This window comes from Ctenopharyngodon idella, chromosome 4 (assembly GCF_019924925.1).
Source record: "Ctenopharyngodon idella isolate HZGC_01 chromosome 4, HZGC01, whole genome shotgun sequence".
NCBI classification, from domain to species: domain Eukaryota; kingdom Metazoa; phylum Chordata; class Actinopteri; order Cypriniformes; family Xenocyprididae; genus Ctenopharyngodon; species Ctenopharyngodon idella.
The window spans coordinates 3,339,749-3,366,603 of NC_067223.1; the positions used below are offsets into that span (position 1 = coordinate 3,339,749).

At 36.5% G+C, this 26,855-nt stretch overlaps 1 protein-coding gene across 15 annotated transcripts in view; it reads left to right on the top strand.

The window, feature by feature from the left end:
• magi2a (membrane associated guanylate kinase, WW and PDZ domain containing 2a) overlaps positions 1 to 26,855 on the top strand; it is a 238,717-nt gene that overhangs the window by 204,089 nt on the left and 7,773 nt on the right. For 8 of the 15 annotated variants that reach the window (XM_051890871.1, XM_051890874.1, XM_051890877.1 and 5 more), the window contains 11 exons: positions 3,282 to 3,313; positions 8,080 to 8,248; positions 12,708 to 12,749; positions 14,048 to 14,163; positions 14,307 to 14,499; positions 17,442 to 17,705; positions 18,030 to 18,215; positions 20,089 to 20,383; positions 21,536 to 21,752; positions 22,025 to 22,168; positions 24,785 to 24,923. In XM_051890871.1, the coding sequence (XP_051746831.1) occupies positions 3,282 to 3,313; positions 8,080 to 8,248; positions 12,708 to 12,749; positions 14,048 to 14,163; positions 14,307 to 14,499; positions 17,442 to 17,705; positions 18,030 to 18,215; positions 20,089 to 20,383; positions 21,536 to 21,752; positions 22,025 to 22,168; positions 24,785 to 24,923 (1,797 nt within the window). The remainder of the gene's footprint in view (positions 1 to 3,281; positions 3,314 to 8,079; positions 8,249 to 12,707; positions 12,750 to 14,047; positions 14,164 to 14,306; positions 14,500 to 17,441; positions 17,706 to 18,029; positions 18,216 to 20,088; positions 20,384 to 21,535; positions 21,753 to 22,024; positions 22,169 to 24,784; positions 24,924 to 26,855) is intronic. The other 7 variants (XM_051890872.1, XM_051890878.1, XM_051890865.1 and 4 more) reach the window with 4 other exon arrangements.

Sequence of the window (26,855 nt, forward strand, 5' to 3'; positions counted from 1 at the left end):
TCTGACAAAAAATGTCGATAGAGTCAGCAAAGTCAATTTTGAGAAAAATCGAGTTAAGGTTTTTTGAAGGTTTTAAAACAAAATCAATACTTTAAAATCTCTGGTAATACCCCCAAATTTGGCACAAACCAAGTCAAAACCCACATATATATATATATATCAGTGGTGTGCGGTGGTGTTTTAAAATGAGGAGGCAAAGTCCTGTTACACAATTTTAAGTTAACATTACATAAAAAGAGAGACCAAATACAATCCTATTTTGTTATTTTTACACTATGTAATGTTCTATTTATTAAAACCAAGTATAAATTTCATCAAGTTAGTGTTTTTACTAATTTTTACATTTATTCCAAAATAATAACTAAAGACGGTAACAATTTAAACAATGTATATTATTTATAAACTAATATTCAGCTTTTCTTTTTAATAGTCAATTTACTTTCAGCAGTCATCAAGCTTGTACACACTGGTCAGTGGTCACAGACACGAAGATGTAGCCTACCTTTAATTTCACCACGCTGATTGCTCACTAAAAAAATATCTCACCTCATAAAAAAATATTTCACCTCATAAAATACGTACAAATTGCCGTGAGATTGGGTTGAAATATTTAAAGTTGCCTATAAAGTTGTTCATACATAAATGATTTACGTTTTATGTTTATGTCAATACGTCAATGTACATTTTAGTGCCTATGCAATATACCTATATGTAAGAACCACATTTTATGTAAAATACATCCGAATACTTACGAGATCACGTTGGATTATTAAATTCAGTTAGAATTTAGTTTACATTAAAATACTTTTGTGTGAGGCGACTGTGTGTCAGATTTTTTTATGTAAGCTACACTTCCAAAAAAAGCTGAGGAATTATTTCTGAATTATTTTCCTAATGTTTTATGCATCAGAAACTCAAGATTGACTAAAAGGTCACCTTAACATAATCGCTAAAGCATTTTAATCACAATCACAATCTACCTGGGGCCTTAAAGAGCAAATAAACTGTTCTGACAAGCCTATGACATCAATAAGTTTTTCATCTCCAGAGAAGAAGAATCATATCCACCTTATTTTGCAACGCGGAAGTAAGCTATTTTCTGTGAATGTCTGAGACTTCAGATTCATTAGCCACTATAGGTAAATAACTAAAAGAAAAAGGTAAAACTCTGCGCTACAAACCAGTGTGTTTATAATTAAAATAATATGGTAAGAAATACCAGTTTGCAAAATCAAGGTGCATAACAAGCTGTTTTGTAAAGCTAAAAATAACTGAAAGCACCAGAAGCCAAACACATTCAATTACAAATTACAAATTAGTGGATACAGCGAAAAAATGGTTCTTGATAAAAAGGGTACAACAGTTTGTCACTGGGGCAGTACCCTTAAAAGGACAACTTTGTACCTTATCAACCCCTAAGAGGTGCATTTTTGCAATCAATCTTTTTCACAGCCGCACAATCTTAATGCTTTATTGGATTAACTGTGCAGTTTTAATGTTTGCATTGACTCTGTCTTTTTCGCCAATTCCAAACAGGTCATTTTCACTGCCTTGTTCATTCCTGAAGGTCATCTGTGGTAAGACATGAAAGACAGAGAGGGAGAAGTTGAATTCAAGACACTGGACGGCCTGTGTGTGTGTGTTTGCATGCATTTGTTTTGTGCGCTTCAAGGCCGATTTAGGAGGAGTTTAGAGAGAAAATATTCATGAATTTGCCGTTTGATGTCGGCGGGTATTGTTTAGCTCTTAATACCAGGAGAGGTGCTCTACGCTGACAGTGCTTCCTGTTTGTTATGATTAGAGTTCAGAAGCCTCATGGCCTTTCGCCTCATCTCAGCCAATGTTTTTCCTCCAGGGGGAAAATGAGCATTTGATGTGATGTGAAGATGCCGTTCACTGCATTTTAAGTATCTTTCTGTCATTGGATTTGTGCATCCTTTCATTGATTGCAACAGGACTTTTTTTATTATGTTATTTATATATTTTTTGTCATCAAAAAAGGATCAACAAATACCGTCCTTAGGGTCAAACTTGTCTGTTTAACATTCAAACCTCTCTTTTACTAAACAGATACATGAAATATTCAAATAATAACTACTTGTCCTCAAAATGCAACCGCTTCAGAGAGGATTTTTTTTTCTTTTCTAGATTGAATAGATATTTGAATAGCTGCTGTTTGAATTGTATCTTTGGAAATAATGAAAATTGTATAGATTTTAAACTTTATTTTTTATTTTTTATTTTTTTGTAATTCCAGACTAATCCTGTTAGAGTTGATTTTAAGCGCTTTAAGGCCGTGAAACACCAAAACAACATCACAGAACTAGTGGCGAGAAAAGCCTTCTGTGGCATCACCTTGCGTCACATGCTTCTGGGCTAAAAAGTTGTGCTTTTCACACACCACAAAGACTACAGCCAATGCCCAACTAGCAGGTACATTCTGTATTGGCAGGTGTCAATAGTGTATATTCGTCAAAAAGGGAAATTGGACTGTGTATATACAAACTGTAAACCAAAAAAAGCACTTTCCATGAGCTTACCGTTTTGAATATCAATGTTGATCACTTCCGTCGTTATGAAATTATTCACATATTGGAGCGCTCAGGTAAGACTTCTTTGCTCGCTTTCATTTATTTCACTTTTCTTCTCGTGCACTGACTGGTTCGCTAAGTTGAATGGCCAATCAGAGTTCTTTCTCTTGCTAAAGACACCAACACAGACGGACAGTGATTCAACGTGCTCAATCTGCCAAAAAGCCGTTTACGGTGTTCGGCTATTTAGACGTTGTATTTTTGATCCAAGTTTTAGGATTTTTTAAATAGAATTTGAAATACATTTTTAAAAAAATCTAAATATTAAAGATTTGTTCTGAACTATTTCTAGATCACTCATCAAATAGGCACATTTGAATTTCTTTGTATAAAAGTTGAGATTTCCTCAAATCATGCTGGATTATCAGCTTTTGCACAAAGTTGTATTTACATTTTGTATTGAATTAGAATATTACAAAATAAAAGTAATCTCAGAAATGGCTTTTGGACACCACTATAGAAAAAAAAAAAACTATAATACTAGCTATAATAAATAAAACAATTAATGAAAGTGCATCCTCACACTCAGATTGTACCCTAAGTAGGGACGGCTCTGGAGTTAACAATCTAAAATGCTAATAAGAGGTTGTCGTGTAGGACTTTTCCTGTTTAGTCTTGTTTAAAATTCCCACTTTGAACCTCATATTAAAGCTCCAACTGGCTAAAAGTTTTGTTCTTTTACCATTACAGGTCACTTTTCACCTTGGAAGACCTCTAAACAGGTAAAACGTATCGTATTCCAGCCTTCTGATTTTAATAAATAAACTAACAATAACCGTGCACTCTCACTACTGAGTGATTAGGCCACATTATACATTATGCAGCGTATGTATGAATAACCATGACTGTAGAGCTTTATTACTAAGCTGAATGCATAATAGATGCTTTATTATATTGTTATAACATATTAACACTAACTGCATTGTACTAAGATACAATAAGAATTACTAATTTTCTTCACAGACACACCACTACAACACCAAACGCCAGCTGTTTTTAAAATATTTAAAAATAAATCAAATGATTTAATAGAGCAAATAATATTTTCTAAGTTAAAAGAATATATATATATAATTTGTTCTATTAAAAAAAAAAATCTTTTTTGTTCAGTTAGAAGCAAAGGTTATGGAAATTCATTGTTAAAAGATGTGGAAACCCTAGTTGAAATAAACACTTAATATGTCATCATTTTACAGCTTAGAACAAACGTATAAAATCACTGCACCTTTACTAATCTTTTCTCACTAACCAGTGTGCTGTGTAATGTGCCACATAAAACCTTGACCCTCAGCAGCAGTTTGTCCTTGTTATGTCCACGGATTCTGATCCAATATTGTCTGCTTGACCACATCCTAAAGAAAATCTTCCTCAATAAACTCTGAACTGTATATGTATACAATATTTGGAAACAAATCAAATGAATTTAATAGAGCAAATAATATTTACTAGTTAAAAACGTAGTTAAATCTAGTTATGCGTAGGCGGACGGCTAGAAATTGCAATATTTTGCATATATAATATATGTATTTGATATATGTTTTGCAAATCCAGTAATCGCAACTGGAAAGTCTATGGAAATTCATTATTAAAAGATGTGGGAACCCCAGTTGAAATATGTCATGTTACACACACACACACATATATACATATATATATGCCTACCCATGCACCCACACATCTATTTATTTTTGGATTGAGAACCCTGCCCTGTCTACTTCATATAACAAAGGCTTGACTGGTCATAAATCGAATGATTTTTCTTCACACTACAGAGAGTCTGTGGCACTGCCTTGAGCTGCTGGCAACTGTACTGTCATTCTTCAACACATATCTTTATATCTATCTCTAGGGAACAGAACTAGGACAGAGTTAAAGAACCCACTACTGCAGTACAGTAGAGAGCTGCTTGGTCTTAATCATCTCGCTCCCTCACTAACGCTGGGGTTTAATTAGTCATCATTTGCTTTAAGAATATCTCCACAGCCAGAAAAAGTTTCATTACTTGAAAATGTTAAAGTGGTCCATCTTTTTTTCGCAATTATCCATGTTTGAAGAATATTAGCCAACGTGGAGTGTGACGGTTATACGGTCACAGCACTGCATCATTTAATCGATTGAAATTATGAAATGCCAGTAAATTGCACAATGGCTTTTGCTACAGACTGCTCAATACAGCTGTCAAAATACAGAAATGCTGTAATGCATTTGAGAACCGCCTAACTGAATATGGTGTATAAAGGGATGGGATGATACAGCTGAAATATGTTGATATCTTTTTGAATCGTGGAGTATATGAAATATTTTTTACAAAACCCATCTAAACCACATTGTCCGAATACTCTAATTTTTGTCCACTCTTTCCGCATAAAGTGAACTATGTGGCATATTCATTATATAGTGAAGGTTATATAGTGAAGGAGTTAACAGTCACCAGAATGCGTGAGGTGTGTAAAATGCCTTACATTTTATATATATATATATATATATACCCAATATCAGTCTCTTTCCATTTCATCTCTGAATGATTAAACTTAAATGACCCATTATCACAGACTCTGACTCAAAGATGAAGTGTCTGAGCAAATAAAACAAGTTGCCTTAACATAAAATATTTATAATAACCATATTTTTTATTCATCAAACACCTGAACCAAGCACAAACCTGAAGTTATATATGAAAAACTGACGTGAACCCTCCCAAAACAGTTTGTCTTTTAGCAGACCTCTAGTGTGAGCTGCAAAACATTTCCAATGGGTGATGACTCTTTAACGGAGCGTTTGCCATGAGCAAAAACCTATTTGCAAGAGTGTGTATGCCACATCGCCTTGCTCTGGCAATAATAACGTCATCAGTGAGCTAATGTGCGCATGTGCATGAGTTTACTTGGCAGTGACATGTTTTAATCTGTTTGTTTCCCAGCTGCACACAGCAGCCCAGGGGCATTTGCCTTCATCCTCTAGAGCTCTTCCAGATTAACATGCTAACACGGTCCTCCTTTAATAAGCCCTGGCATCTTTCTCATCCTGGCATCTACTTTCTTTCTTTGTTGATTTTTACAACGTCGTCTTCAATTATGCCTTTTGTTTGGCTTTGCTTTTAGGGTGCTTTTACACTAGAGCTTTTGGCATGAACCCATATCCATTTGTTGTCTAAGTTTGGTTCATTTTGTTAATTTTAAAGCTTTTGGAGGGGTTAGTTCACCCAAAAATGCAAATTACCCCATGATTTACTCACCCTCAAGCCATCCTAGGTGTATATGACTTTCTTATTTCAGACGAATACAATCGATGTTATGTTAAATAATGTCCTGGCTCTTCTGAGCTTTATAATGGCAGTGAATAGATGATAAGATTTTGAAGCCCAAAAAAGTGCAACCAACCATCATAAAAGATATCCACATGGCTCCGGGGGGTTAATAAAGGTCTTCTGAAGTGAAGCGATGTGTTTGTGTAAGAAAAATATCCATATTTAAAACTTTAAATACCAAAATATTTAGCTTCCGACAGACGGCCGTACGCATCAATTTACGGCAAAAGAGTGAACTCTGACCTGACGCATGACGCATTGACAAACGCGGAAGCGCAGAGGGTAGAGCAAAACAAAACACCGGTCACGAATTAGAAGTCTAAAACAAGAATTTTTAAAGAGAAATGTCGGAGGATTTCGATATAAGAGAGTTTGTTGCACAGCCTTATTTGTTTGAACAGCGAGAGGCGTCAAAGCGCTACTCCTACATCGCATCAGGGGTTACTCTTTTGGCATAAGTCGACGTGCGTATGGCCGTCTGCCGGAAACCAGTTAAGTTTTTAAAGTTTTAAATATGGATATTTTTCATACACAAACGCATCGCTTCGCTTCAGAAGGCCTTTATTGAAAAATTACTGAAAAATCGCATCCTCTATTTACTGCCATTATAAAGCTTAGGAGAGACAGGACATTATGTAATATAAGGGTGAACTAACCCTTTAAGGGTGTGCTGTAACCGTGTCTTCCAGGGAATTTAATCACCTCTTTTTCGATTTATGAGCTGGAACTGAACTGTCCACAACCCCACAAGGAAGTTGAATGGACAAAATTAAGTAAAATTTACTAAATTGAAATTGTTCAATATATAGTTACGGTCAGTTATTGAATTGAAAAAAAGTCTTTAAAACATCCGTGTAAACTGTATTTGGAAGAATTGTTTGAAATGTATTTACTGAAATCTCATTATTTGACAATGGAATTTTTTTTTTTTTTTTTTTCAAATATTTATTCTTTAAAACTAATAAAAGAATCATTAATGAAACCATTAAGAAGCTGATTCAGAAGTGGTATCATTAAATTCTTTATCATTCCCATCCCTAACAGTGATACTCGCATTAGGCCCCGTGTCCACCAAAGCGTTTTTTTCCAGCTGCTAGCGTACTTTTCCAATTGTTTTCAGTGGAAGTGCCACGTTTTTTAAACGCCAGGAACATAACGAGGCGCTGAGCATCTTTTTCATGCTCAAGCGCTGAGAGCTCTGTGTTTTTTACCGGTCGCCTCAAGTTGAAGAATGTTTAACTTTGAGTAAAACGCTGCGCTCATCACTGTCACTTTTTATTCAGCCATCCAATCAGAGTGGAGGAGGGGCGGGACAAATACAACACCGACCAACTGTCACAACATTCTTGCTGTACAACGACATCAACAAGCAGAGAACGGAACAAAATGGATGAGAAATTAATATTGCTGGTCTCCAAACAGACATAGCAAGTACTCTACATTGCGTCAACATTTTAAGTCTGAAACAAATTACCTGCAAAATCAGTTATAAGTAACAGTGCCACGGATATTATGTATCATAGCAACAAAGCGTCTCAACTGAAAAAAACGTGTTGCCGAAGCGCTCACAGATAGGCGTTTTAAGCAGAGCGTCTTTGGTGGACACACGGCCTTAATGAGACAAACATACCGCGATTCAGACCCAAACATACAAAGTGACTAGCAGGACAAGAGGGTGGAATCGAACTTGAGTTCAGGCCAAGCAATTGAATCTTGTGTGAAAACAGCCTTGATATTAGAAAAAGCGGACCTCTATGCCTGCTTGCTGTTCTTTGTGCATTCTGTTTGCATAACCTAATTTTGGGTGTCGTGCGAGAGCCCGGTGCAGTGAAGTGGTTTGAGAACGTTTCGCCCACAGCTGCATTAGCATGAGAAAACACAAAGATTACATTCAGTATCGTCAGCAAGAGAGAAACGCATCAAGCGTCCTTGATGAGCCCTTGATGCCGCCTTATTTTGCTGAGCTAGAACTAACTTGCCATGCATTGTGTGTACACTTCATTTAAAAACTAATTACCGCAAAAGCAAGTTCATTGTTAAACATCATCCTATCCCACGGCCAGTGAAATTCCAGGCGGAAGTTGCCTGGAAGAGCACAGTTTGCTTATTCAGTTCAGCATTTTAATAAACTCAGCGCTGGGAGATGATTGGGTGCTTTACTGAATGCCGGTGTATTTGCAGGTCTTGGAACATTGGGATCCTCACAGCAGTCCCACAACCAGTCTATCTATCCATGCTCTCCCTCACAGCACTCCATTTCTGCACTGGCCCTCAGGTCCAGAGTTTGACTTGACCAAACCTGACCCCTATGACCTGTATGAGAAGTCCAGGGCTATCTATGAGAATAGGCGTAAGTAACTGAAGCAACATCTTGCTAGCACATAAAGCTATTTGTCTACTTAGCCTGCTGCTAATCTGTGCCGTTTACCTGCTGTGTTTTTCCACTCTGAAAGTTGCACACATGCTCATATACACTGAACATATGGAATTTATGTTGTGCATATACATTACATTTCCTGCTGTTCATCAAAAGAAAAAAAAAATGCAGCACTGTGTTTAGCACTTTAGGAGACACAATGCTCTAAAGTAGCTAGCGATAAAAGCTATCTTTTCTGTGGTACGTTTTTCTGAGAGTGGGATTAGCGATAAATAAATTTTGTGATTACATTATTTATATTTCTGTAGCATTATGAGGAGTGGCTCTACCCACAGTGCAAAGTCGAAAATTGCACTCGCATAGCTTTAAAAACGTAAAAAGCTGTAAAATGTAATGGAAGAAATCGTAATGCCAAATGCTGACTATAGAAATTGAAGTTAAACCATTTTTTTTTCCACATAAAGCTTTTTTTTTTTTTTTTTGGCATTATTTGAACTAAACAAGCCGAATGTTGAATATATGTAAGCAATAAGGTACTCAAGGCTAGTGCTATATCGTGAATAAGTCACGGCTGAAGGGTGTTGTTAGGCATGACGCAAAGCAGAGTGCCTTCAACCCCTTCAGCCGTGACTTATTCACGATATAGCACTAGCCTTGAGTACCTTATTGCTTTTATAAAACGGTTACCACACAATACAAATATTAAAGCCAAAAATATGTATCAATGCAACTTTCATGAATTAAACTTTCACCAAAAGCCTTTCTTCCGCCGGAAAAAATAATCCCTGACCGTGAACAGCAACAGAAGTTACATTATTATATATGAGTGTGTCAGTCAGTAGTGAAGACTTTTACATTGAAAAGACTGAATTGTTGTGAACACGGAACGCAACTGACAAATGCTTTGACTAGCGCTGTCAGTCACGGGAAAACCCCTTAACTGTTAAAAGGACAAGATAATACATCGGACATTTAAACAGATGTTTTATTATGAACGTAGGACTGATCTGAAGGAAAATGCTAAATCTGAATGCAGGTAATAAACTCGCTCAATCGATCTCTTTCTCACAGTACTCTTCTACATAATACAGTAAGCTTCAATGAACAATATTAATTGAGAACATACAGTTTACGTTGCTAAGAGTGGTTGCTAAGGGTGTTGTGTAGTGATACACAGAACCGTTGGGTGAAGCGGTCATAGCCGTGTTTTATCGTGAATAAAACACAGCTATTGACCCATCAGAATCAAGGACAGGAACTAACCGTTTATATATATATATATATAAACAACCCAAGTTGGGTTCAAAATGGACAAACCCAGTGTTTGGGTTAAATGTTTGCCCAACGTGCTGGGCAGTTTTATTTAACTCAACTATTGTTTAAAAATTACTATATGGCTGGCTTAAAATGAACCCAAAATAGGTTGGAAATTAAAAATCACACACATAATTACTAGAGGCAACAATAATAATCAAAAGGTGAACATTTATTAATAAGCAATTTAATAAACGTTTATTGTTTAATTATTATTCATTAAACATATAAATAAATGTTCATTTATTAAACATATTAATAAATGTTAATTTCCAACGTACTTTGGGTTGATTTTAAGCAAGCAATACAGTAATTTTAAACAATAGTTGAGTTAAATAAAACTACCCAGCAGGTTGGGCAAACATTTAACCCAACCACTGGGTTAAAACAACCCAGTTGCTGGGTTTGTCCATCTTCAAACCAACTTGGGTTGATTTTAACCCAGCATTTTTTAGAGTGTAATATCAAGACGGCCATGAAGTAAAATGATATTAAACATCAAATATGCTCACCTACGACTTTAAGTTTGGCCCATAAAATGATTTTTACTGGTGCATTATATTGTTAGGCCTGGTTAGAACATGGTGTAAGTCTCCAGTGATTATTATGTCAGTTCTCTCAGACTCACAATACACTTTTTAATTGCTGTAACTTACAACCTATCTTATCCTCTATGGTAAGTGTTTTGAGGTTGGCATGTCTTGTCATTTTGGAATTTTCCCACAATGAGATCCGTAGAGCTGCTCTGGAGTCTGAGTGAACTTCAGTTGCTTTAGTGACTTTGACGTTATATAACACTTTACATTATTAATGCAGGTACTTTCTTAACCAAATTTAGAGACATTACCACACATACAGGCTTTCTGAACTTTTCGCGGTCCCCCGTGAGCCAACATTCATAGCATTTTAAGTAAAGCATGTTTAATTCAACAAATAGTTTGAAATACATTAATTCATACAAATATAACTGTATGACATTACCTGCATATTGAACAAATACGTCTGAACTATCAAAAGAGTTGATGTTGCATTTCTAAAGGTGCGTTTTAGACTGACAGCGATTAAATCAGTAGAGGTCAACATGTCGTGCTGTTGTTACTCACTAGTAGGCGGTCCTGTATTCAACTACTGTGCACTCCCATTACCGGTCACTTCATCCTTTCACTGTGCATTTGCATAAAGTTGAACTGCTGTACCACACTAGACATTTTCTATGGTTTTAATTCAGCAGGGAGTTGGTGTGCTCTCCCTCATTACTGTCTCATATTCTATACCTCCTCCTTTATTTTGTATAGTGTTCCCTTTAGTATTCACAGCTAGCAATGACAGGTTGGCAAATAGCAATGGATGTTGGTTAATATAGTGTGTTGATGTTGTTTGATAATGTCATGTACAGTGATCCTCCATAGAATTATACGAGGTTTTTGCTTTATATTTATAGATCTTATTAGATCACACAGACACTTTAGCATCTATTGTATATGCTGGTGATACAGAGATCTGATATGAGCGAAAACCATTCAGTTTTTCTTCCAGGTAAGCACTTCCTGAAGGTTGATTACATTTTGTACATTTGTGAGCCTCATCGTATTTTATGAGCAAGATGTTTTAAACTGCCTCATTCTGTGAAATTGCAGTTCTTACTAAACCGGCAGTGACAATGTTTCAGTACGTTCAGTAATGTTTTATAGCTGTTTGAATATGCGCTTGATGTCGCAAGGATGCTGTAAAGATTTTGCGTTCTGTCAAACTCTTGAAATCTCATTAATACTCATTATATTCAAGTATTACAGGAGCTCAGGTTTTCACAACAAGGACACATATTCTGTTTATGTTAATGCATATTTTATGTGATCTTTGATATATGTTTAAATTAATAAATCTTTATTTTTTTTAATATTTGGTAAAGTGTGATCTACTGCAGTTTGAGATTTTTTTTTTAATTTATCATTGTATAGATGTTATTTTTGTCACATAAAACCATATGGCATGTAATGAAAAATATAACATGATTAAATTTAGACTTTTATGACATTTTATCTCTACAACAACAACAACAAAAAAAATCAAAATCAACACTTCTTTGAACAATATTTGATGTATATTGTAAAAAGGCTCGAAATAATATTTCAGTTTGTATGTATTTTGCTCTGAAATGACTTTACAGGGTAATTTTTTAGTCATAGGAACTAGCGATCATTAAAAAGTTAATCTATTCAGTGCATGTTGTTTACCATGCTGCTCTTAATGATCACAAAGAAGAATATTTAATCATTTTAAATGAACTAATTTAACAATAAATAGTAATAAACAGCAACATTCACCTACATATGTTTTATCAAAACATATTAAAGCATGCAAAATGTCCCTCAAAGACTTCCATGAACACAAAGAAGTAATTAAATTCTGAACTGATTCTTTTCAAAAGAGCTAATTTGCGTAAATGAATCAAACTCTAATGCAATTGGTTTAAATTAGATGCGCTTAACATACTTACACTGTGATATTTACAAGTCATTACACAAGGAGAGGGCACAAAACACAAAACCAGCCTACTGCTACAGTCAAATGAAAAGTGTGTAAATCATCATAATATACACCAATATATTGGTTAAATATCACCAGCATAGGGTTGCAAATATTGACCAGCTCTATCAGAGAGGCAGATGAGGTTGCAGGAATGAAGCAGTTGAAGATCAGACTCCCTCTCAGAATCAGAATCAGGCTCAAGCTCAACCTGCAACCTATTTTAAATGTGAAACATGCAGCAGAGTTCATTATACATGGCCACGTGTAAGTTTTTAGGCGCTGCAAATGCTAATCTCAGTTCCAGTCTGCTCTAAACCAGAAGATGAACTTCTGTTTTACTGTATAAAATCAAGAACTGGCTTCTAAAATTGAGAAAGTCAACATCATTTTGTTATCAGATTACATTTTTAAGTGTACCTCAAGTTCCTTTTTGGGGGCACTGTATAGTATCTTCATTGCTTTGTAGTCGCTGGGAATTATATTAGCAGTGAGATAGATCATGTATATATTGTAGTTAGTATATTTCCAGGTGTGTATGTTTATATAAGCATTGATTTATGGGCTGTCCTTGTATCTCTCCCTTTCTTAGAGCCAGGGCTTCCTCGAGCAGCCATCCCAGCTGACCTCTCCGGTGAGTAAATATATCTGCACCCAAAACAGAAACAGTCTGACAGAAAGAGTTCTGCATAAAGTCAAGTCTGAAATTCATTTTTATATATCCAGTGACCTCTATACATTTTTACCATTTTTAAATGTTAAGTAAAGTTTTTTTCTGTAATTTTACTTTTTTTAATAACCTCAAATAAATTATTTTTGTCGCTTAAAATAATATGCCTATTTAATAAAAAATATGACTAACCCTAACCTTAAAGGGTTAGTTCACCCAAAAATGAAAATTCTGTCATTAATTACTCACCCTCATGTTGTTCCACACCAGTAAGACCTTCGTTCATCTTCGGAACACAAATTAAGATATTTTTGATAAAATCCGATGGCTCAGTGAGGCCTCCGTTGCCAGCAAGATAATTAACACTTTCAAATGCCCAGAAAGCTACTAAAGACATATTTAAAACAGTTCATGTGACTACAGTGGTTCAACCTTAATGTTATGAAGTGACGAGAATACTTTTGTGTGCCAAAAAAACAAAATAACGACTTTATTCAACAATATCTAGTGATGGGCGATTTCAAAACACTGCTTCATGAAGCTTCAAAGCTTTACGAATCTTTTGTTTCGAATCAGTGGTTCGGAGTATGTATCAAACTGCCAAAGTCACGCCCCCCAGTGGTGAACCATTGAAATTTCGAAACACTTATGACGTAACGAAGCCTCGTTTACTGAAATCACGTGACTTTTATGCTCCGAACCACCTGATTCGAGTATAATTGGGGTATAAATATAAATATAAGTTTGGTCTGTTACATTAAGAATTTTATCAAATTTAGTATTTTCAAATAAATGTTATTTTTGTCACCCAAAATCATATGATATTTAAAAGATGATGACATTTAGACTATTTCATTACAACAATAGTCTTAGAATCAACAATATTGAAAAAAGTCTGACAACAATATCGCAGTATTTATGAATTTTCTATGAAATGCCTTTACAGGGTGTTAAAATAAAGTCTTAAAGTCTGAAATTCATTATTTTTTATATCCAGTTATTGTGACCTCTGTGAAACAGTACCTGGAGATTCCTGGAATTTCATTTTTAGTCAGTTTTTGCCATTTGTCATTCTCACTGCCTTGAAAATGAACCTGCCAATACAGGTTCAAGAACATAAAATGAATGAATTAACAAATTAAGTGCTCAATGAACAGAAATGGAGGTCTTAAATGTCAACTAGAACAGTAAATTACACTTGAAGGATGAGAATAATCTGGAGAAATGACTAAATAGTGAGATAAATGTGTCTTCAATGTCAGCATCAGAGTTCCAGGAAGTGGAGGTGCACCTGCGCAGACAGAAGTCCGGTTTTGGCTTCAGGATCTTGGGCGGAGAGGAACCAGGACAGCCTGTGAGTCCGGAGGCTCAGGAGAAGGCTCGTACTTAAGAACTAACGCACACGCTTCCTAAAACAGAGCTCACTGCCATTAGCTAACATGATAACATGTCTGTTCATCCACTTTAGTTTCCATACAGAGTTTAAAGAGAGCCTATAGTAACCGTGCTGTGCCTGTACAGATCCTGATTGGTGCAATCATCGAGAAGAGCCCGGCAGATAAAGACGGGCGTCTCCGGCCAGGAGACGAGCTTATGTCAGTTGATGGGATCCCTGTGGCTGGAAAACCCCACCGTTACGTCATTGACCTCATGCATGGGGCAGCCCGGACTGGGCAGGTTAAACTCACTGTACGACGGAGAGTTCAGCCCACAGGTGAGAATTGGCATGTTTGTTTCATTTGTCTACTAACAATGTACAACAGTGAACAAACATTTATTGAATGTACATGGTATTTCCATCCCATATCAAATCATGTATTGTGTTTAATAGCATTCTGTGGTGGAAATGACATTTTTAACATTTTTAATTTGCGTGTAAAGTGGCCACATCCTTTATCTTGCCAAGGCTACTATTTTTGGGCCAGATTTACTAATAGCTTGCGCCAGCACAAACCCTCTTTTGGCGAAAAACGACTGTCAGGATTAACTGAAGACACACAGTGAAAAATGAGCACTGAAAAGGCATGGACACAGTTATTTTTGCAGCTGACCTTACTGCATATGCATTTGTATGAGTTTCCCTTTTAGATGCAAAATTTATTGGAGAAGAGTATTTGAATGAATCATGCAAGGTGATTTACTAAGGTTTGCGCTAGTCAATTTACTGGTATTTGCGCCATTATTTACCACACAAAAAAGCATGTCTTAAACCAGAGACTAATTTGACGCTGCTCTTGGTAGATTGCGTTGGTCATTATGGAAATGATCCAGCTGCGTCTGTGTTCGTTATCAGGGTGTGACGAGATCTCGTGCCACAAGATATCGCAGGATTAAAGCTGTCAATGTCTCACGACATTGACATGGCGGAGTGTGAGGGTGAAATTAGGATAAAATATGCCACCGCTACATTTACATTACACCTCCACTGTCGTTTTGCTATTTTTAGAAATAAAAACCATTTAATTCAGTTGGATAACTGTCGCTTCAATTTCATCCAGTTCATCCAACACGAGCAGCAGAGTCGTACATAGTGCAGCAGGAATCAGCATTCACTGATCATGTGACGAGAGTAAAGTGACTGACAAGACCATGGCAGAGGATTCGTTGCGCAACATAGCCTAATAGCATCTGACAAATGTCTGATCTTGTGGAATGCGCACTCAGCACAGGCGTTCCCTATTCACAGAATACACGCGATCACGAAAGTGAAAGTAAAACGCGAGCGAGCATTCAAACACGATTTCAATACCCTGCATTTTGAAAGCTATCTTAGGTTTGTAACCATTTCTTAGCTCTGTATCATGCTTGAAGAAAAATTTGGTCTCTATTTGCACTTTGAACATTAAGAGAGTACTTTGCACTTACAGTATTGTTTGCACTTAATAATAAGACTAAGAAAATTAATTTGTATTTATACTGTTTTTATTTCTATGATCAATTTGTGGAAAGGAGTTCAGTTAGGAGGTCAAAATTTGTAGAATACAGTTGAGTTTGTGGCAAAACCTTTTACAGTGCTTGAGTATTGTTGCCTTTTACTGCATATGATAATTCATACTCAAAGTAGAACTGAAATGACATTCATTACAAGATGATTAGTTAAACCATTTCAAATGCACCTGCAGACTATTGCTCTAGTCATGTATTTCGTCATTGAGGATTTCTTAAAAATACTGTGTAAAAATCTTGTTCTCGTGAACTCAATCTCGTGTCGTCTTGTCTCATGAGCTACCTGTCTCGTCACACCCCTAGTTCTTTAATTTGCGTGTCGTCAATAGATCACGCGCAGAACTTTCCACTCCCATCACGCTTTTTTGGAATTGCGATTTTATGCTAATTTGCCCTGTTTAGTAAATCAGGCCCTAAGTATCCTAAATATACACAGTTAAACAATATATTTTCACACATAAACAAACAGTTCCATTGGAAATTACACAAATTCAAAATACTCTGTTATAAAATACGAAGTTTAATTTACCTTCTTCGCCATCACGTTTCATATTTCATCTCAAGCATGCACATTACTATCTTCGCTATGGTAAACAAATACACTAACATTTGATTTTGATTTTTTTTTTAAATTGTTTGTTGTGGTGGAACATTCTATATTTAAATCATTGTCACACAATAAATGGTTAATGTTTATTTCACTCTCTTTTAGATTATCATAGTTTTAAACATGCAATATTATTTTGAAAATATAAAGATAAAAAAGTCTGCGTCAAGGACAAGATTAAAACAATAAAACCTGTACATAAAAGACATTTGAAAAGTGGCATGATATATAGTTTCCAACATGACCTTCATATATCAAAAGAAAAAAAAATGAAATCTATTTTAATAAAAATAAACCCATGGGACATATTTCTGCCTGAAACTGAAGAAACCACCTTTAAAGGCTAAAGCTTGTTATTTCCTGACAGTTACAGCAATTATAGATTGTTGCAAAGTATATATTATGTGAAGAAGGTAATGGAGGTAATGAAGCAGGTTCTGTTAAACTTTTCCTCTGCTGCTTATAATGTGTCCTCTGTTTTCTCTCTTTCTCTCTCGTCCACCCGTTCTAATAATTCTTGGTGTAGCTGAGGCTCAGATTTTGTGCCTTTTCAAGCTCTGCCTCCCTCATCCTTCTCGCTGTCTGACTCATCCTCTCATTCTTATCTTCCCTGAACAATCGTTTCTCCCCTTTTGCATCTCAGTGGAGCATTGGGAAATGTCTGGCTGCTGGCTTTTTTAGGCTTAGTGTTTGATCGCAGAGGAACTTTAGACCAGCTTTAGCCAAACTATAGCATGTCTGTTTTCTCTCTTTCTCGCATACTTTTACTAATTGTAGTTGATACCTGTTTCTAAATCTTACAATTGTATTTTATGTATTTTATGTAACTGTTAGCGAAAACAAAATCAGGGAAAACTGGTAGAAAATCCTGGAAAAGTGATGAATACAATGGTTCCAATCGATTGCGATGATTCGTAAACGTTCTAGTAAGTATTAAAGGGATACTTCAGATAATTAACCCATAAGAATCCAGTGTTTGAGAGAACCTTGTTCCTCTTAACCATGATAGTTCCCATTTAAGTCTGATGAAAATGCCAAGTCAGTGGAAGTGTTACTTGAAAAGTCAATTTATTGTACTTTATCTCTCGCTCTGGTATCTTCAGGTGAACCCTTTCCAGAGAACGGCCGCAGTCCTGGATCTACCCAGCACAGTTCCCCCAGGAGTGACTTCAACTCCAGAATGTTCTGTAACAACTCCGCCCCCTCACAAAACTCCGCCCCATCCACCACAGGCTCCTCCCCACCAGACACAGTAGCCAATCAGAATCTGCAGCCATCAGATGTCACCATCCAGCGCAAGGAGAGCGAAGGGTTTGGATTCGTTATTATCAGTTCACTGAACAGGCCTGAAACCGCGGCTGCTGCTGGTAAGGAATGATTATTTTGTACACTTCGTGCACTTCAACTTTAACTTATTTTCAATCTGGGACATTCCTTTACTGTAATAGCTCACTCGGGCTGGCTGCTTCAGAGGGTCATAGTGATTTTAAAAGTGCAGCATGTCCTCATAAACCTGTGTATTAATAATAGATGCACTTCTATTTGGGGGCTGAAGAGGCTAGTTACAATGTTCTAATGCAGCGCCCACGCTCGTATATAAAAACAGCTCCACTAACAGGAAAGGACAGAGTGCAGAAAAAGAGCTCTCTTAATGTATTATGTAAAAAGTATTTGTGCATGTGTGTTATCAGCCGTGCCTCATAAGATTGGCCGCATCATTGAGGGAAGTCCAGCAGACCACTGTGGGAAGCTCAAGGTTGGAGATCGTATACTGGCCGTCAACAATCAGTCTATTGTCAACATGCCACACGCCGACATCGTCAAACTGATCAAGGACGCAGGACTCACCGTCACACTCAGGATCATCCCTCAGGAGGGTGAGTGGACATCTGTGAACACTAATTCTGCTATTAAACTGACTTTGCAGGTTGACTTCCTGAGCAATGCTCTGTCATGTCAATTAGCTGAGGTTGGGGAGGGGGGGGAGTTTTTAGAAGTTGAAGGTTTTAGAAGTTGAAATGTGATTGGATGTCATTACTGTTTTTCCTGAATAGTAGTTTGTGATAAAAATGCAGGAGGTTCATGAAGATTGTGACTGAAATGTGAGTGCTAACTTAAATAAAAATATTTAAAAAATAACATTAAAAAATAAATATGCAAATAAAATGTGTACAATTACAACATAATAAATAACTAAGATTGATATATTAGATATACATCTGAATGACGTGCAAAAAAACTTGAAATTAATCCTTAAAGGTATAGTTCACCCAAAAATGAAAATTCTGTCATCATTTACTCACAAAAAAAAGTCATACAGGTTTGTAATGACATGAGGGTGAGAAAATGACAACAGAATGTCAATTCTTGGGTGAACTTTCCTTTTAAGGGCTAAATTCAATAAATGGTTGCACACACACACACACACACACACACACACAAAAAAACCCTGCATCTTATTCACTAACAACCAGAAATCCACTTTAAAGGGTTAGTTTACCCAAAAAATTAAAATTATCCCATGATTTACTCACCCTCAAGCCATCCGAGGTGTACAGTATATGACTTTCTTCTTTTACTCGAACACAATCAGAGTTATATTAAAAATATTCTGACTCTTCCAAGCTTTATAATGGGAATGATTCTAGTTTATAAAGTTATAAATATGGATATTTTTCTTACAAAAACGCATCGCTTCACTTCAGAAGGCCTTTATTAACCCCCTGGAGCCGTATGGATTACTTTTATGATGGATGGATGTGCTTTTTTGGGCTTCAAAATATTGGTTACTATTCACTACCATTATAAAGCTTGAAAGAGCCAGAATATTTTTTGAATTTTGATTTTGTTTGACTGAAAGAAGAAAGTCATATACTGTACACCTAGGATGGCTTGAGGGTGAGTAAATTATGGGATCATTTTCATTTTTGTGTGAACTAACCCTTTAACTACTCACTGTCATTCTGTCAAATTAGAATTATTATCGGGCCTATTTACACTGGTCACTTCATGCATTTTTACTGAACAGCTATTTGTTAAAACTGTTCAATTTAAATATGGCCACAAAAATGTGTTTTCAGAACACAAATGTAAATCCGATCTTCAATTTCTGTGCTACTGTATATGCAAATTCAGTGACGTTCATGTCACCGAAAGCAACAGATGTGTGCTGCATTTTATTTATCAGCTGATTTCAAGATCAAAAACTGTAATAGGAGAGAGAGTGGCATCAGCACTGGTAGGAGAATTTAGTGTCACTACTTTCAGTTTCATTTGCGGCAGTTTGTGCATCAGCTTGTTGAAGTGATACTCATCTACAGTGTCTCAAACCACCTCCGGAAGTGGTTTGAGTGATCGGATTGCAATCTATCTCAAATGATTTTCGGTGGGCATTTACACCTCACAATCAATTCACGATTTCACGAAAATGCATGAAGTGACCAAGTATAAATAGACCCATAGATTCTGCCTTATTAAAAAATGTAATGTTATACAGTTTAGTAAAGTATGCTAGATTATGGCAGACTGCTGTATACTCCATGAACTAGCACTCAGTTTTCCATCTTGCACCGGCCTTTTAGTGGATTTAATGCTAAAACAACGTAGAAAGTACATGCAAAAAAAAATGCTATCAAGAGCCATAATTAATTTTAGGTATTAATGCAACCCTTAAACTGCTATTTTAGAAGATGTGTTACAAAAAGAAGCTGTATAAATAGCTTAACTTTTTGACTTTTCTCCATTTTTCAGAGACAAACAGCACGCCTTCTGCCGGCAGCTCAGCAAAGCAGAGCCCTATGGCCCAGCCCAGTCCAGTTTGCCAACCCAGCACTGTGAACCAGACCGGTGCTGCCCCTCTACCCAACTCCAACCCTCAAACCAACTCTGCACCTCAACCCAGCCCCAAATCGCAGCCTAGTTCAGAAGCACAACCGAGCCCTGTCACTCAAACCAGCCCAGCCAATCAGCCCAGCTCAGTGACCCAACAGAACCCGCCCACCCAGCCCTCCGCAGTGCCAGTACAGATCTACAGCCACGACAGCAGGCAAGACACCAACTCAAATGATCTTTATTACTTAAATATTGGTTTAAACCGTTATTGTACCTGATTTATTAATGTTAACATTTAGACAGAATTATGATTTTAGGTTAAGCTAACAAATATATATATTTTTTAAAGAAAATGTCTGTGGTGTTTGACCATGGAGTGATTAAAGAGGTTGACAGGGCAGTTTAGGGCATTTTTAGAGGTACACCAGTATTATTTACCGTTACTCAGAGGAATTTCACAGGTGAAACCAAGTCATTTCAATAGAAATCTGCTCGAATGAGAGTTTCAGACCACACAGATTTCGCAATGGGTTCAAGTTGGTCACATGTTTTTGTGACCTCACCTTAATGGTTATTATGGCCGATAATAAAATTCTATACTATTTTGTCTAAATAAATTTAAAAATACAACACTAAAAACTAAAATCAGTTGTTTTATATTCCACAAGTAAATTTAGACATCACAACTTTATAATGTATAGTATGAAAAACTGATATTTTGCTGATGGTTAACCGATATGGAAACCATATATTGTGCATCCCAAATCATTTGAATGGATACATCCAGGTCAAATATGTTTGTCATCAAGTTAAAACTTGGCTAAAGTTCACTATTACAGACTCTCTCTCACTATTAGGCTGTTGCGTAAAATCACTTATCTCTTACAGAACTGAATAATTTACCTGCATGTCTCCTTAAAACAGTTTTTAATCATTTATGTAGCCTGCAGGGACCAATGATTTCACTTCCTCTCCATGCTCACTCAAGTTTCAATATACACCCTAGAGCTCCTCAGGCTTCGCCATTTTCAACAGAACATTATCCTGCATTAAACTTTAAAATTCATTAGAGCGTTAGTTCTGTCAGTGGTAAGTCTTTTTGATGGCATCCACTGGAAAACAGACGTAAACAGAGTAAATATTATGAGAGAATCTCCTCATTCTCATATAGGTAACAGTATATTACAGTTTTTGTGTTCCTAATAAAAGCTACTATTTTGAATTGACACATATGACATGTGTCATAAAAAATCACCACAGAAGTAGTGCAATTCTTGCAGTTGCACATATTCCAACTCTGTGCATAAGATTTGACGTCACCAAATGGCATTAGTGCTCATTGGTTCTGCTCTGATTTGTTACTCAGCTACAGGTCGGAGGTGAAAGCAAGACAGGATGTAAAACCCGATATTAGGCAGCCGTTCACTGATTACCGCCAACCCCCGGTGGACTACCGACACCCCCCTGTAGCAGATTACCGACAGCCGCCAACGCTCGATTACAGACACCCGCCGCTGCTGGACTACAGACAGCTGTCTACTGACCCTCGCACCTTTCCTTTACCAGACTACAGGATGCCACAGGTAACTCTGCTGCCACTCTTTATTCACTCACACACTGTGCTACAGTTTTAAATGGAGTAGAAATACACTCTGATATCATAATTTATCACTAGTAGTCAGTAGATTAATATCATGAAATGACAATGTTAAAGTGCATTAGGTGGCACTGACAGTTCATTTCCATAAAGTATATATTATGCATGATCATAATATGTCCATAAAGTCCTTAGTTCATGTGTGTGTGTGTGTGTGTGTGTGTGTGTGTGTGTGTGTGTGTGTGTGTGTGTTGGCAGGATTTTGACTTCTTCACAGTTGAGTTGGAAAAGGGTATGAAAGGTTTTGGCTTTAGTATCCGTGGAGGACGCGAGTATAAGATGGACCTGTTCGTTCTGCGATTGGCTGAAGATGGACCAGCCATACGCAATGGGAGGATGAGGGTGAGCTGAAATCACTTCCTGCCTGTATCTATCTATCTATCTATCTATCTATCTATCTATCTGTCTGTCTGTCTGTCTGCCTGTCTGTTTTCATCTGCAGCTATTCTGTTCCCTGTTAAGCTCTTGTCTGTAATGAAGCTGTCAGAGCTAATGTGAATGAAACAGGCCCCTTAGGATATTATCTCTTTTTTTTCTACCTCTCATTCCATCCTTTTCATATTTAGTCCATTACCTGACCGTTCTCTTCCATTCAAGAGCCTCAGTTCTGACTGTAAACATCACCCTGTCTTCTTTCAGGGTATGAATATAGCACAGCACAAAATGCCTTTTGAAACTATAATTAGTTTGTGGTGGAACAGACCTGTGGTATTTAAAAAGTCCATTAAGCATGAAGTCATATAGCCCACAGCAGACACTGCTGCTGCTGTAGATTTCCACATATACCCCCTAGATAAACTGAAAACATGATAGAGCTGCTGATGCTGATGCTGCTAGCTGCGATTCTTTTACTAGTACTCTCCACCCCAGAGGTCAGAGGAACCGGCCTCAGACAAAGTGCAGGAGCAAAAAACGAGAGACTCCTTGTCAATAATGAGAGAGTTGAGGTCTCACTGCTCTCTGCCCCTAATTTAAACAAGATCTTAATGAGTCATAAAAAACTTGCCGCCCATTGCTGGCAGCGACCTGCCCAGACTTCCACATTATCCAGACCATTTGAGAGGAATTCTCCATTTGTTACTATAATTGGCTCGTTCATTTTCCTCAGCCCCTGGCCAATTAGTTCACAGACACAAGACAAGTTCAATGCACCTACATGCTTAGCATCAGCATATATGTAGGCATATTTTCCTGTTTTAGGGGCACCAATATTTTCATAATTATGCAACCTTTTTGTACATTATTTGTTTGTCTGTTAAGGGAGAATATTATAGTATTTATTAAGGAAGTGAAAAACTACATATTTTCTTAATTAAAGGGTTAGTTCACCCAAGAATGAAAATTCTGTTTACTGAAATCACGTGACTTTGGCAGTTTGAGATCATTTGATACACGCTTCGAACCACTGATTCGAAACAAAAGATTCGTAAAGCTTCGAAGCTTCATGAAGCAGTGTTTTGAAATCGTCTATCACTAGATATTGCTGAATAAGTTGTTATTTAGTTTTTTTGGTGCACAAAAAGTATTCTCGTCACTTCATAACATTAAGGTTGAACCACTGTAGTCACATGAACTGTTTTAAATATGTCTTTAGTACATTTCTGGGTGTTTGAAAGTGTAAATTAAGTTGCTGTCAATGGAGGCCTCACTGAGCCATCGGATTTTATCAAAAATATCTTAATTTGTGTTCTGAAGATGAACGAAGGTCTTAAATGACAGAATTTTCATTTTTGGGTGAACTAACCCTTTAACTTGAGATCAGTTGTTATTTTTTTTGTCATAAAGTTTTTGTTTAATTGCCCACTATGCAAAGCTGAATTATTTGTTTATTAATTAGTAAGTATTATGTAGTTGTATGTAGTATGCAATTATACTACAGTAATGTAAAAACAATACACATTATTATTTAGTAAAAATATATTTACAGTATATAATAATTTATCATATTATATTATAAAATTTAATGTATTTTTCAAGAATAAAATACATTATAACATATATATATATATATATATATATTACTTCAAAAAAATAGACTAGTCTCTATAATTAACTTTTTAAAAATTGAATGATGGCAGACCAAGACACGTGCACGTGAACATAGAACTTTAAAAAAATGGCAAAGACTGACAGATATTTAACAAATGAACAGTCTAAAAATCTATAACCTTTTTATTGCACAAAACCGTCTTAGCCCACGCAAAAAAAAAAAAAAAGAGCCCTACAGATGCATAATATGCATAACAAGAATATTGCTCACAGCAAATGATATGACAGTCTGACAGTAATTGTCTTGAAATGTATTGTTGAAGGCTGTAGATTCGTTACACGAGGCACTTTGATGGCTGTGCTTTAATGAAGATGAATTTAGAGATAGCACCACAGCTAAAAATATTAAGATAAAACATAAATGATAAAAAAAATTCTAGACCCCACCAATTGACTAGTTGACTATAGTAATTGACTAGTAATTATAGTATTGATCATACCACCTTCCTTTATATCAAGAAAAGGCAATTAACCAGTCCCTTATTATCCTCAGTAGTCGCACACCTTATTCACAGTTGATGAAGAGCATCAGTATTGTAGCTCGTAGGAGCCTCGTACCCATGATTCACTCATTCAGTGATGCTAATTCTAAAATTAATTGGTACTCTATCTCATTCATGACTGCTAATGCTGATTAGCGCTTAACCAAAACAGCCGACATGAGTTATAGACCTATATTGATCCTACTGAATAATTATCCTTAATAAATGATAGTCATATTATCATTAAAACCAGAGAGGGTGCAATTCAAAGCTGTCGAAAAATAATTACCGCTGTTCTGTGCGTGCATTTGCACATCTATCTTCACAAACGTAGGTATTTGAATGCGTATGTTTGTTCAGGATGGATTTTCTATCAAAAACACTTTTTTCATACCGAGATAATAGCCATATTTTGTCTGTTTTTCAGGTTGGTGATCAGATTATTGAAATAAATGGGGAGAGCACGAGGGATATGACCCACGCTCGGGCTATTGAGCTCATCAAATCGGGTGGCCGTAGAGTTCGCCTGCTGCTCAAGAGAGGCACAGGGCAGGTCCCTGAATATGGTAGGTTTACACCAACTGTCTGAACACATACCTTACTGCGCATAATTGTCTACAGTATTAGATCACTAAGGTTACTGGGCCCCAAAGAGATGGAGTAACCATCGGCACAAGACAAATATTACCTCATCTTTGGAAGATGTAATATTTTATTGGGTAACGCATAGAATATGTATAATATAGCATAACATATTTAGCATACATTTCATATGTTGTGAAATAATGCATTGACTTATTCACACCAGGAGCGAAATTTGTCTGGTTGAGAGGTTTCATATGATTTATTATTATCAATATTCTGCTCTCAATAGGAATTTCTAGTAGGTACTTTTAGAAGGAGGTCACCATCAGTTACAGGTTTCCTCAATCGCTTTGACTTCTCTTTTGAAACAGTCTTAACATTCTCTAAAATGTAAGTGCAATTGTCAGAACTGTTTTATGGGATATCACAACGCAAAATGTAGTAACTTATTTCATGCTTCAAAACTAGTTATTGTGTCATTAAATTGGCCAATGCCAACTTTTTTTTCATCACGTGAGCCACACTAGAGTCAACTCTGGAAATGTTTGTTATACTGTATATAAATTTAATTTTTGTTCTGTTTTGTTGACACTGCCTCCTTATTATACTATACAAGAATATCAGTTTTGTCTGAATGCTATTGTATATCAAACTCACAAACATCTTTTTAGATACAGATTTCAACAGTAGGTAAAAGTTTACTGGGAGACGTCAAAACTGTAATACAACCCAAATTCCGGAAATGTTGGGACGTTTTTTTAAATTTGAATAAAATGAAAACTAAAAGACTTTCAAATCACATGAGCCAATATTTTATTCACAATAGAACATAGATAACATAACAAATGTTTAAACTGAGAAATCTTACACTTTTATCCACTAAATGAGCTCATTTCAAATTTGATGCCTGCTACAGGTCTCAAAAAAGTTGGCACGGGGGCAACAAATGACTGAAAAAGCAAGAAATGTTGAAAATATTTAGCTGGGAGAACATCTAGCAACTAATTAAGTTGACTGATATCAGGTCTGTAACATGATTAGCTATAAAAGGGATGTCTTAGAGAGGCAGAGTCTCTCAGAAGTAAAGATGGGCAGAGCTGTGAAAGAGTGCGTAAAAACATTGTGGAATACTTTAAAAACAATGTTCCTCAACGTCAAATTGCAAAGGCTTTGCAAATCTCATCATCTACAGGGCATAACATCATCAAAAGATTCAGACAAGTCCAAATTCTTGTTATAAATCACAGGCGCCGTGTCCTCTGGGCTAAAGAGGAGGGAGACCTTCCAGCGTGTTATCAGCGTTCAGTTCAAAAGCCAGCATCTCTGATGGTATGAGGGTGCATAAGTGCATATAGTATGGGCAGCTTGCATGTTTTGGAAGGCACTATGAAATTCTGATAGGTATATAAAGGTTTTAGAGCAACATATGCTCCCCTCCAGACGACGTCTATTTCAGGGAAGGCCTTGTGTATTTCAGCAGGACAATGCAAAACCACATACTACAGCTTTTACAACAGCATGGCTTCGTCATAGAAGAGTTTGGGTGCTGAACTGGGCTGCCTGCAGTCCAGATCTTTCACCTATAGAGAACATTTGGCGCATCATTAAATGAAAAATACGTCAAAGACGACCACAAACTCTTCAGCAGCTGGAAACCTATATCAGGCAAGAATGGGACCAAATTTCAACACCAAAACTCCAGAAACTCATAACCTCGATGCCCAGACGTCTTCACACTGTTTTGAAAAGAAGAGGAGATGCTACACCATGGTAAACATGCCCCCGTCCCATCTATTTTGAGACCTGTAGCACACATCAAATTTGAAATGAGCTCATTTTGTGCATAAAATTGTAAAATTTCTCAGTTTAAACATTTGTTATGTTATCTATGTTCTATTGTAAATAAAATATTG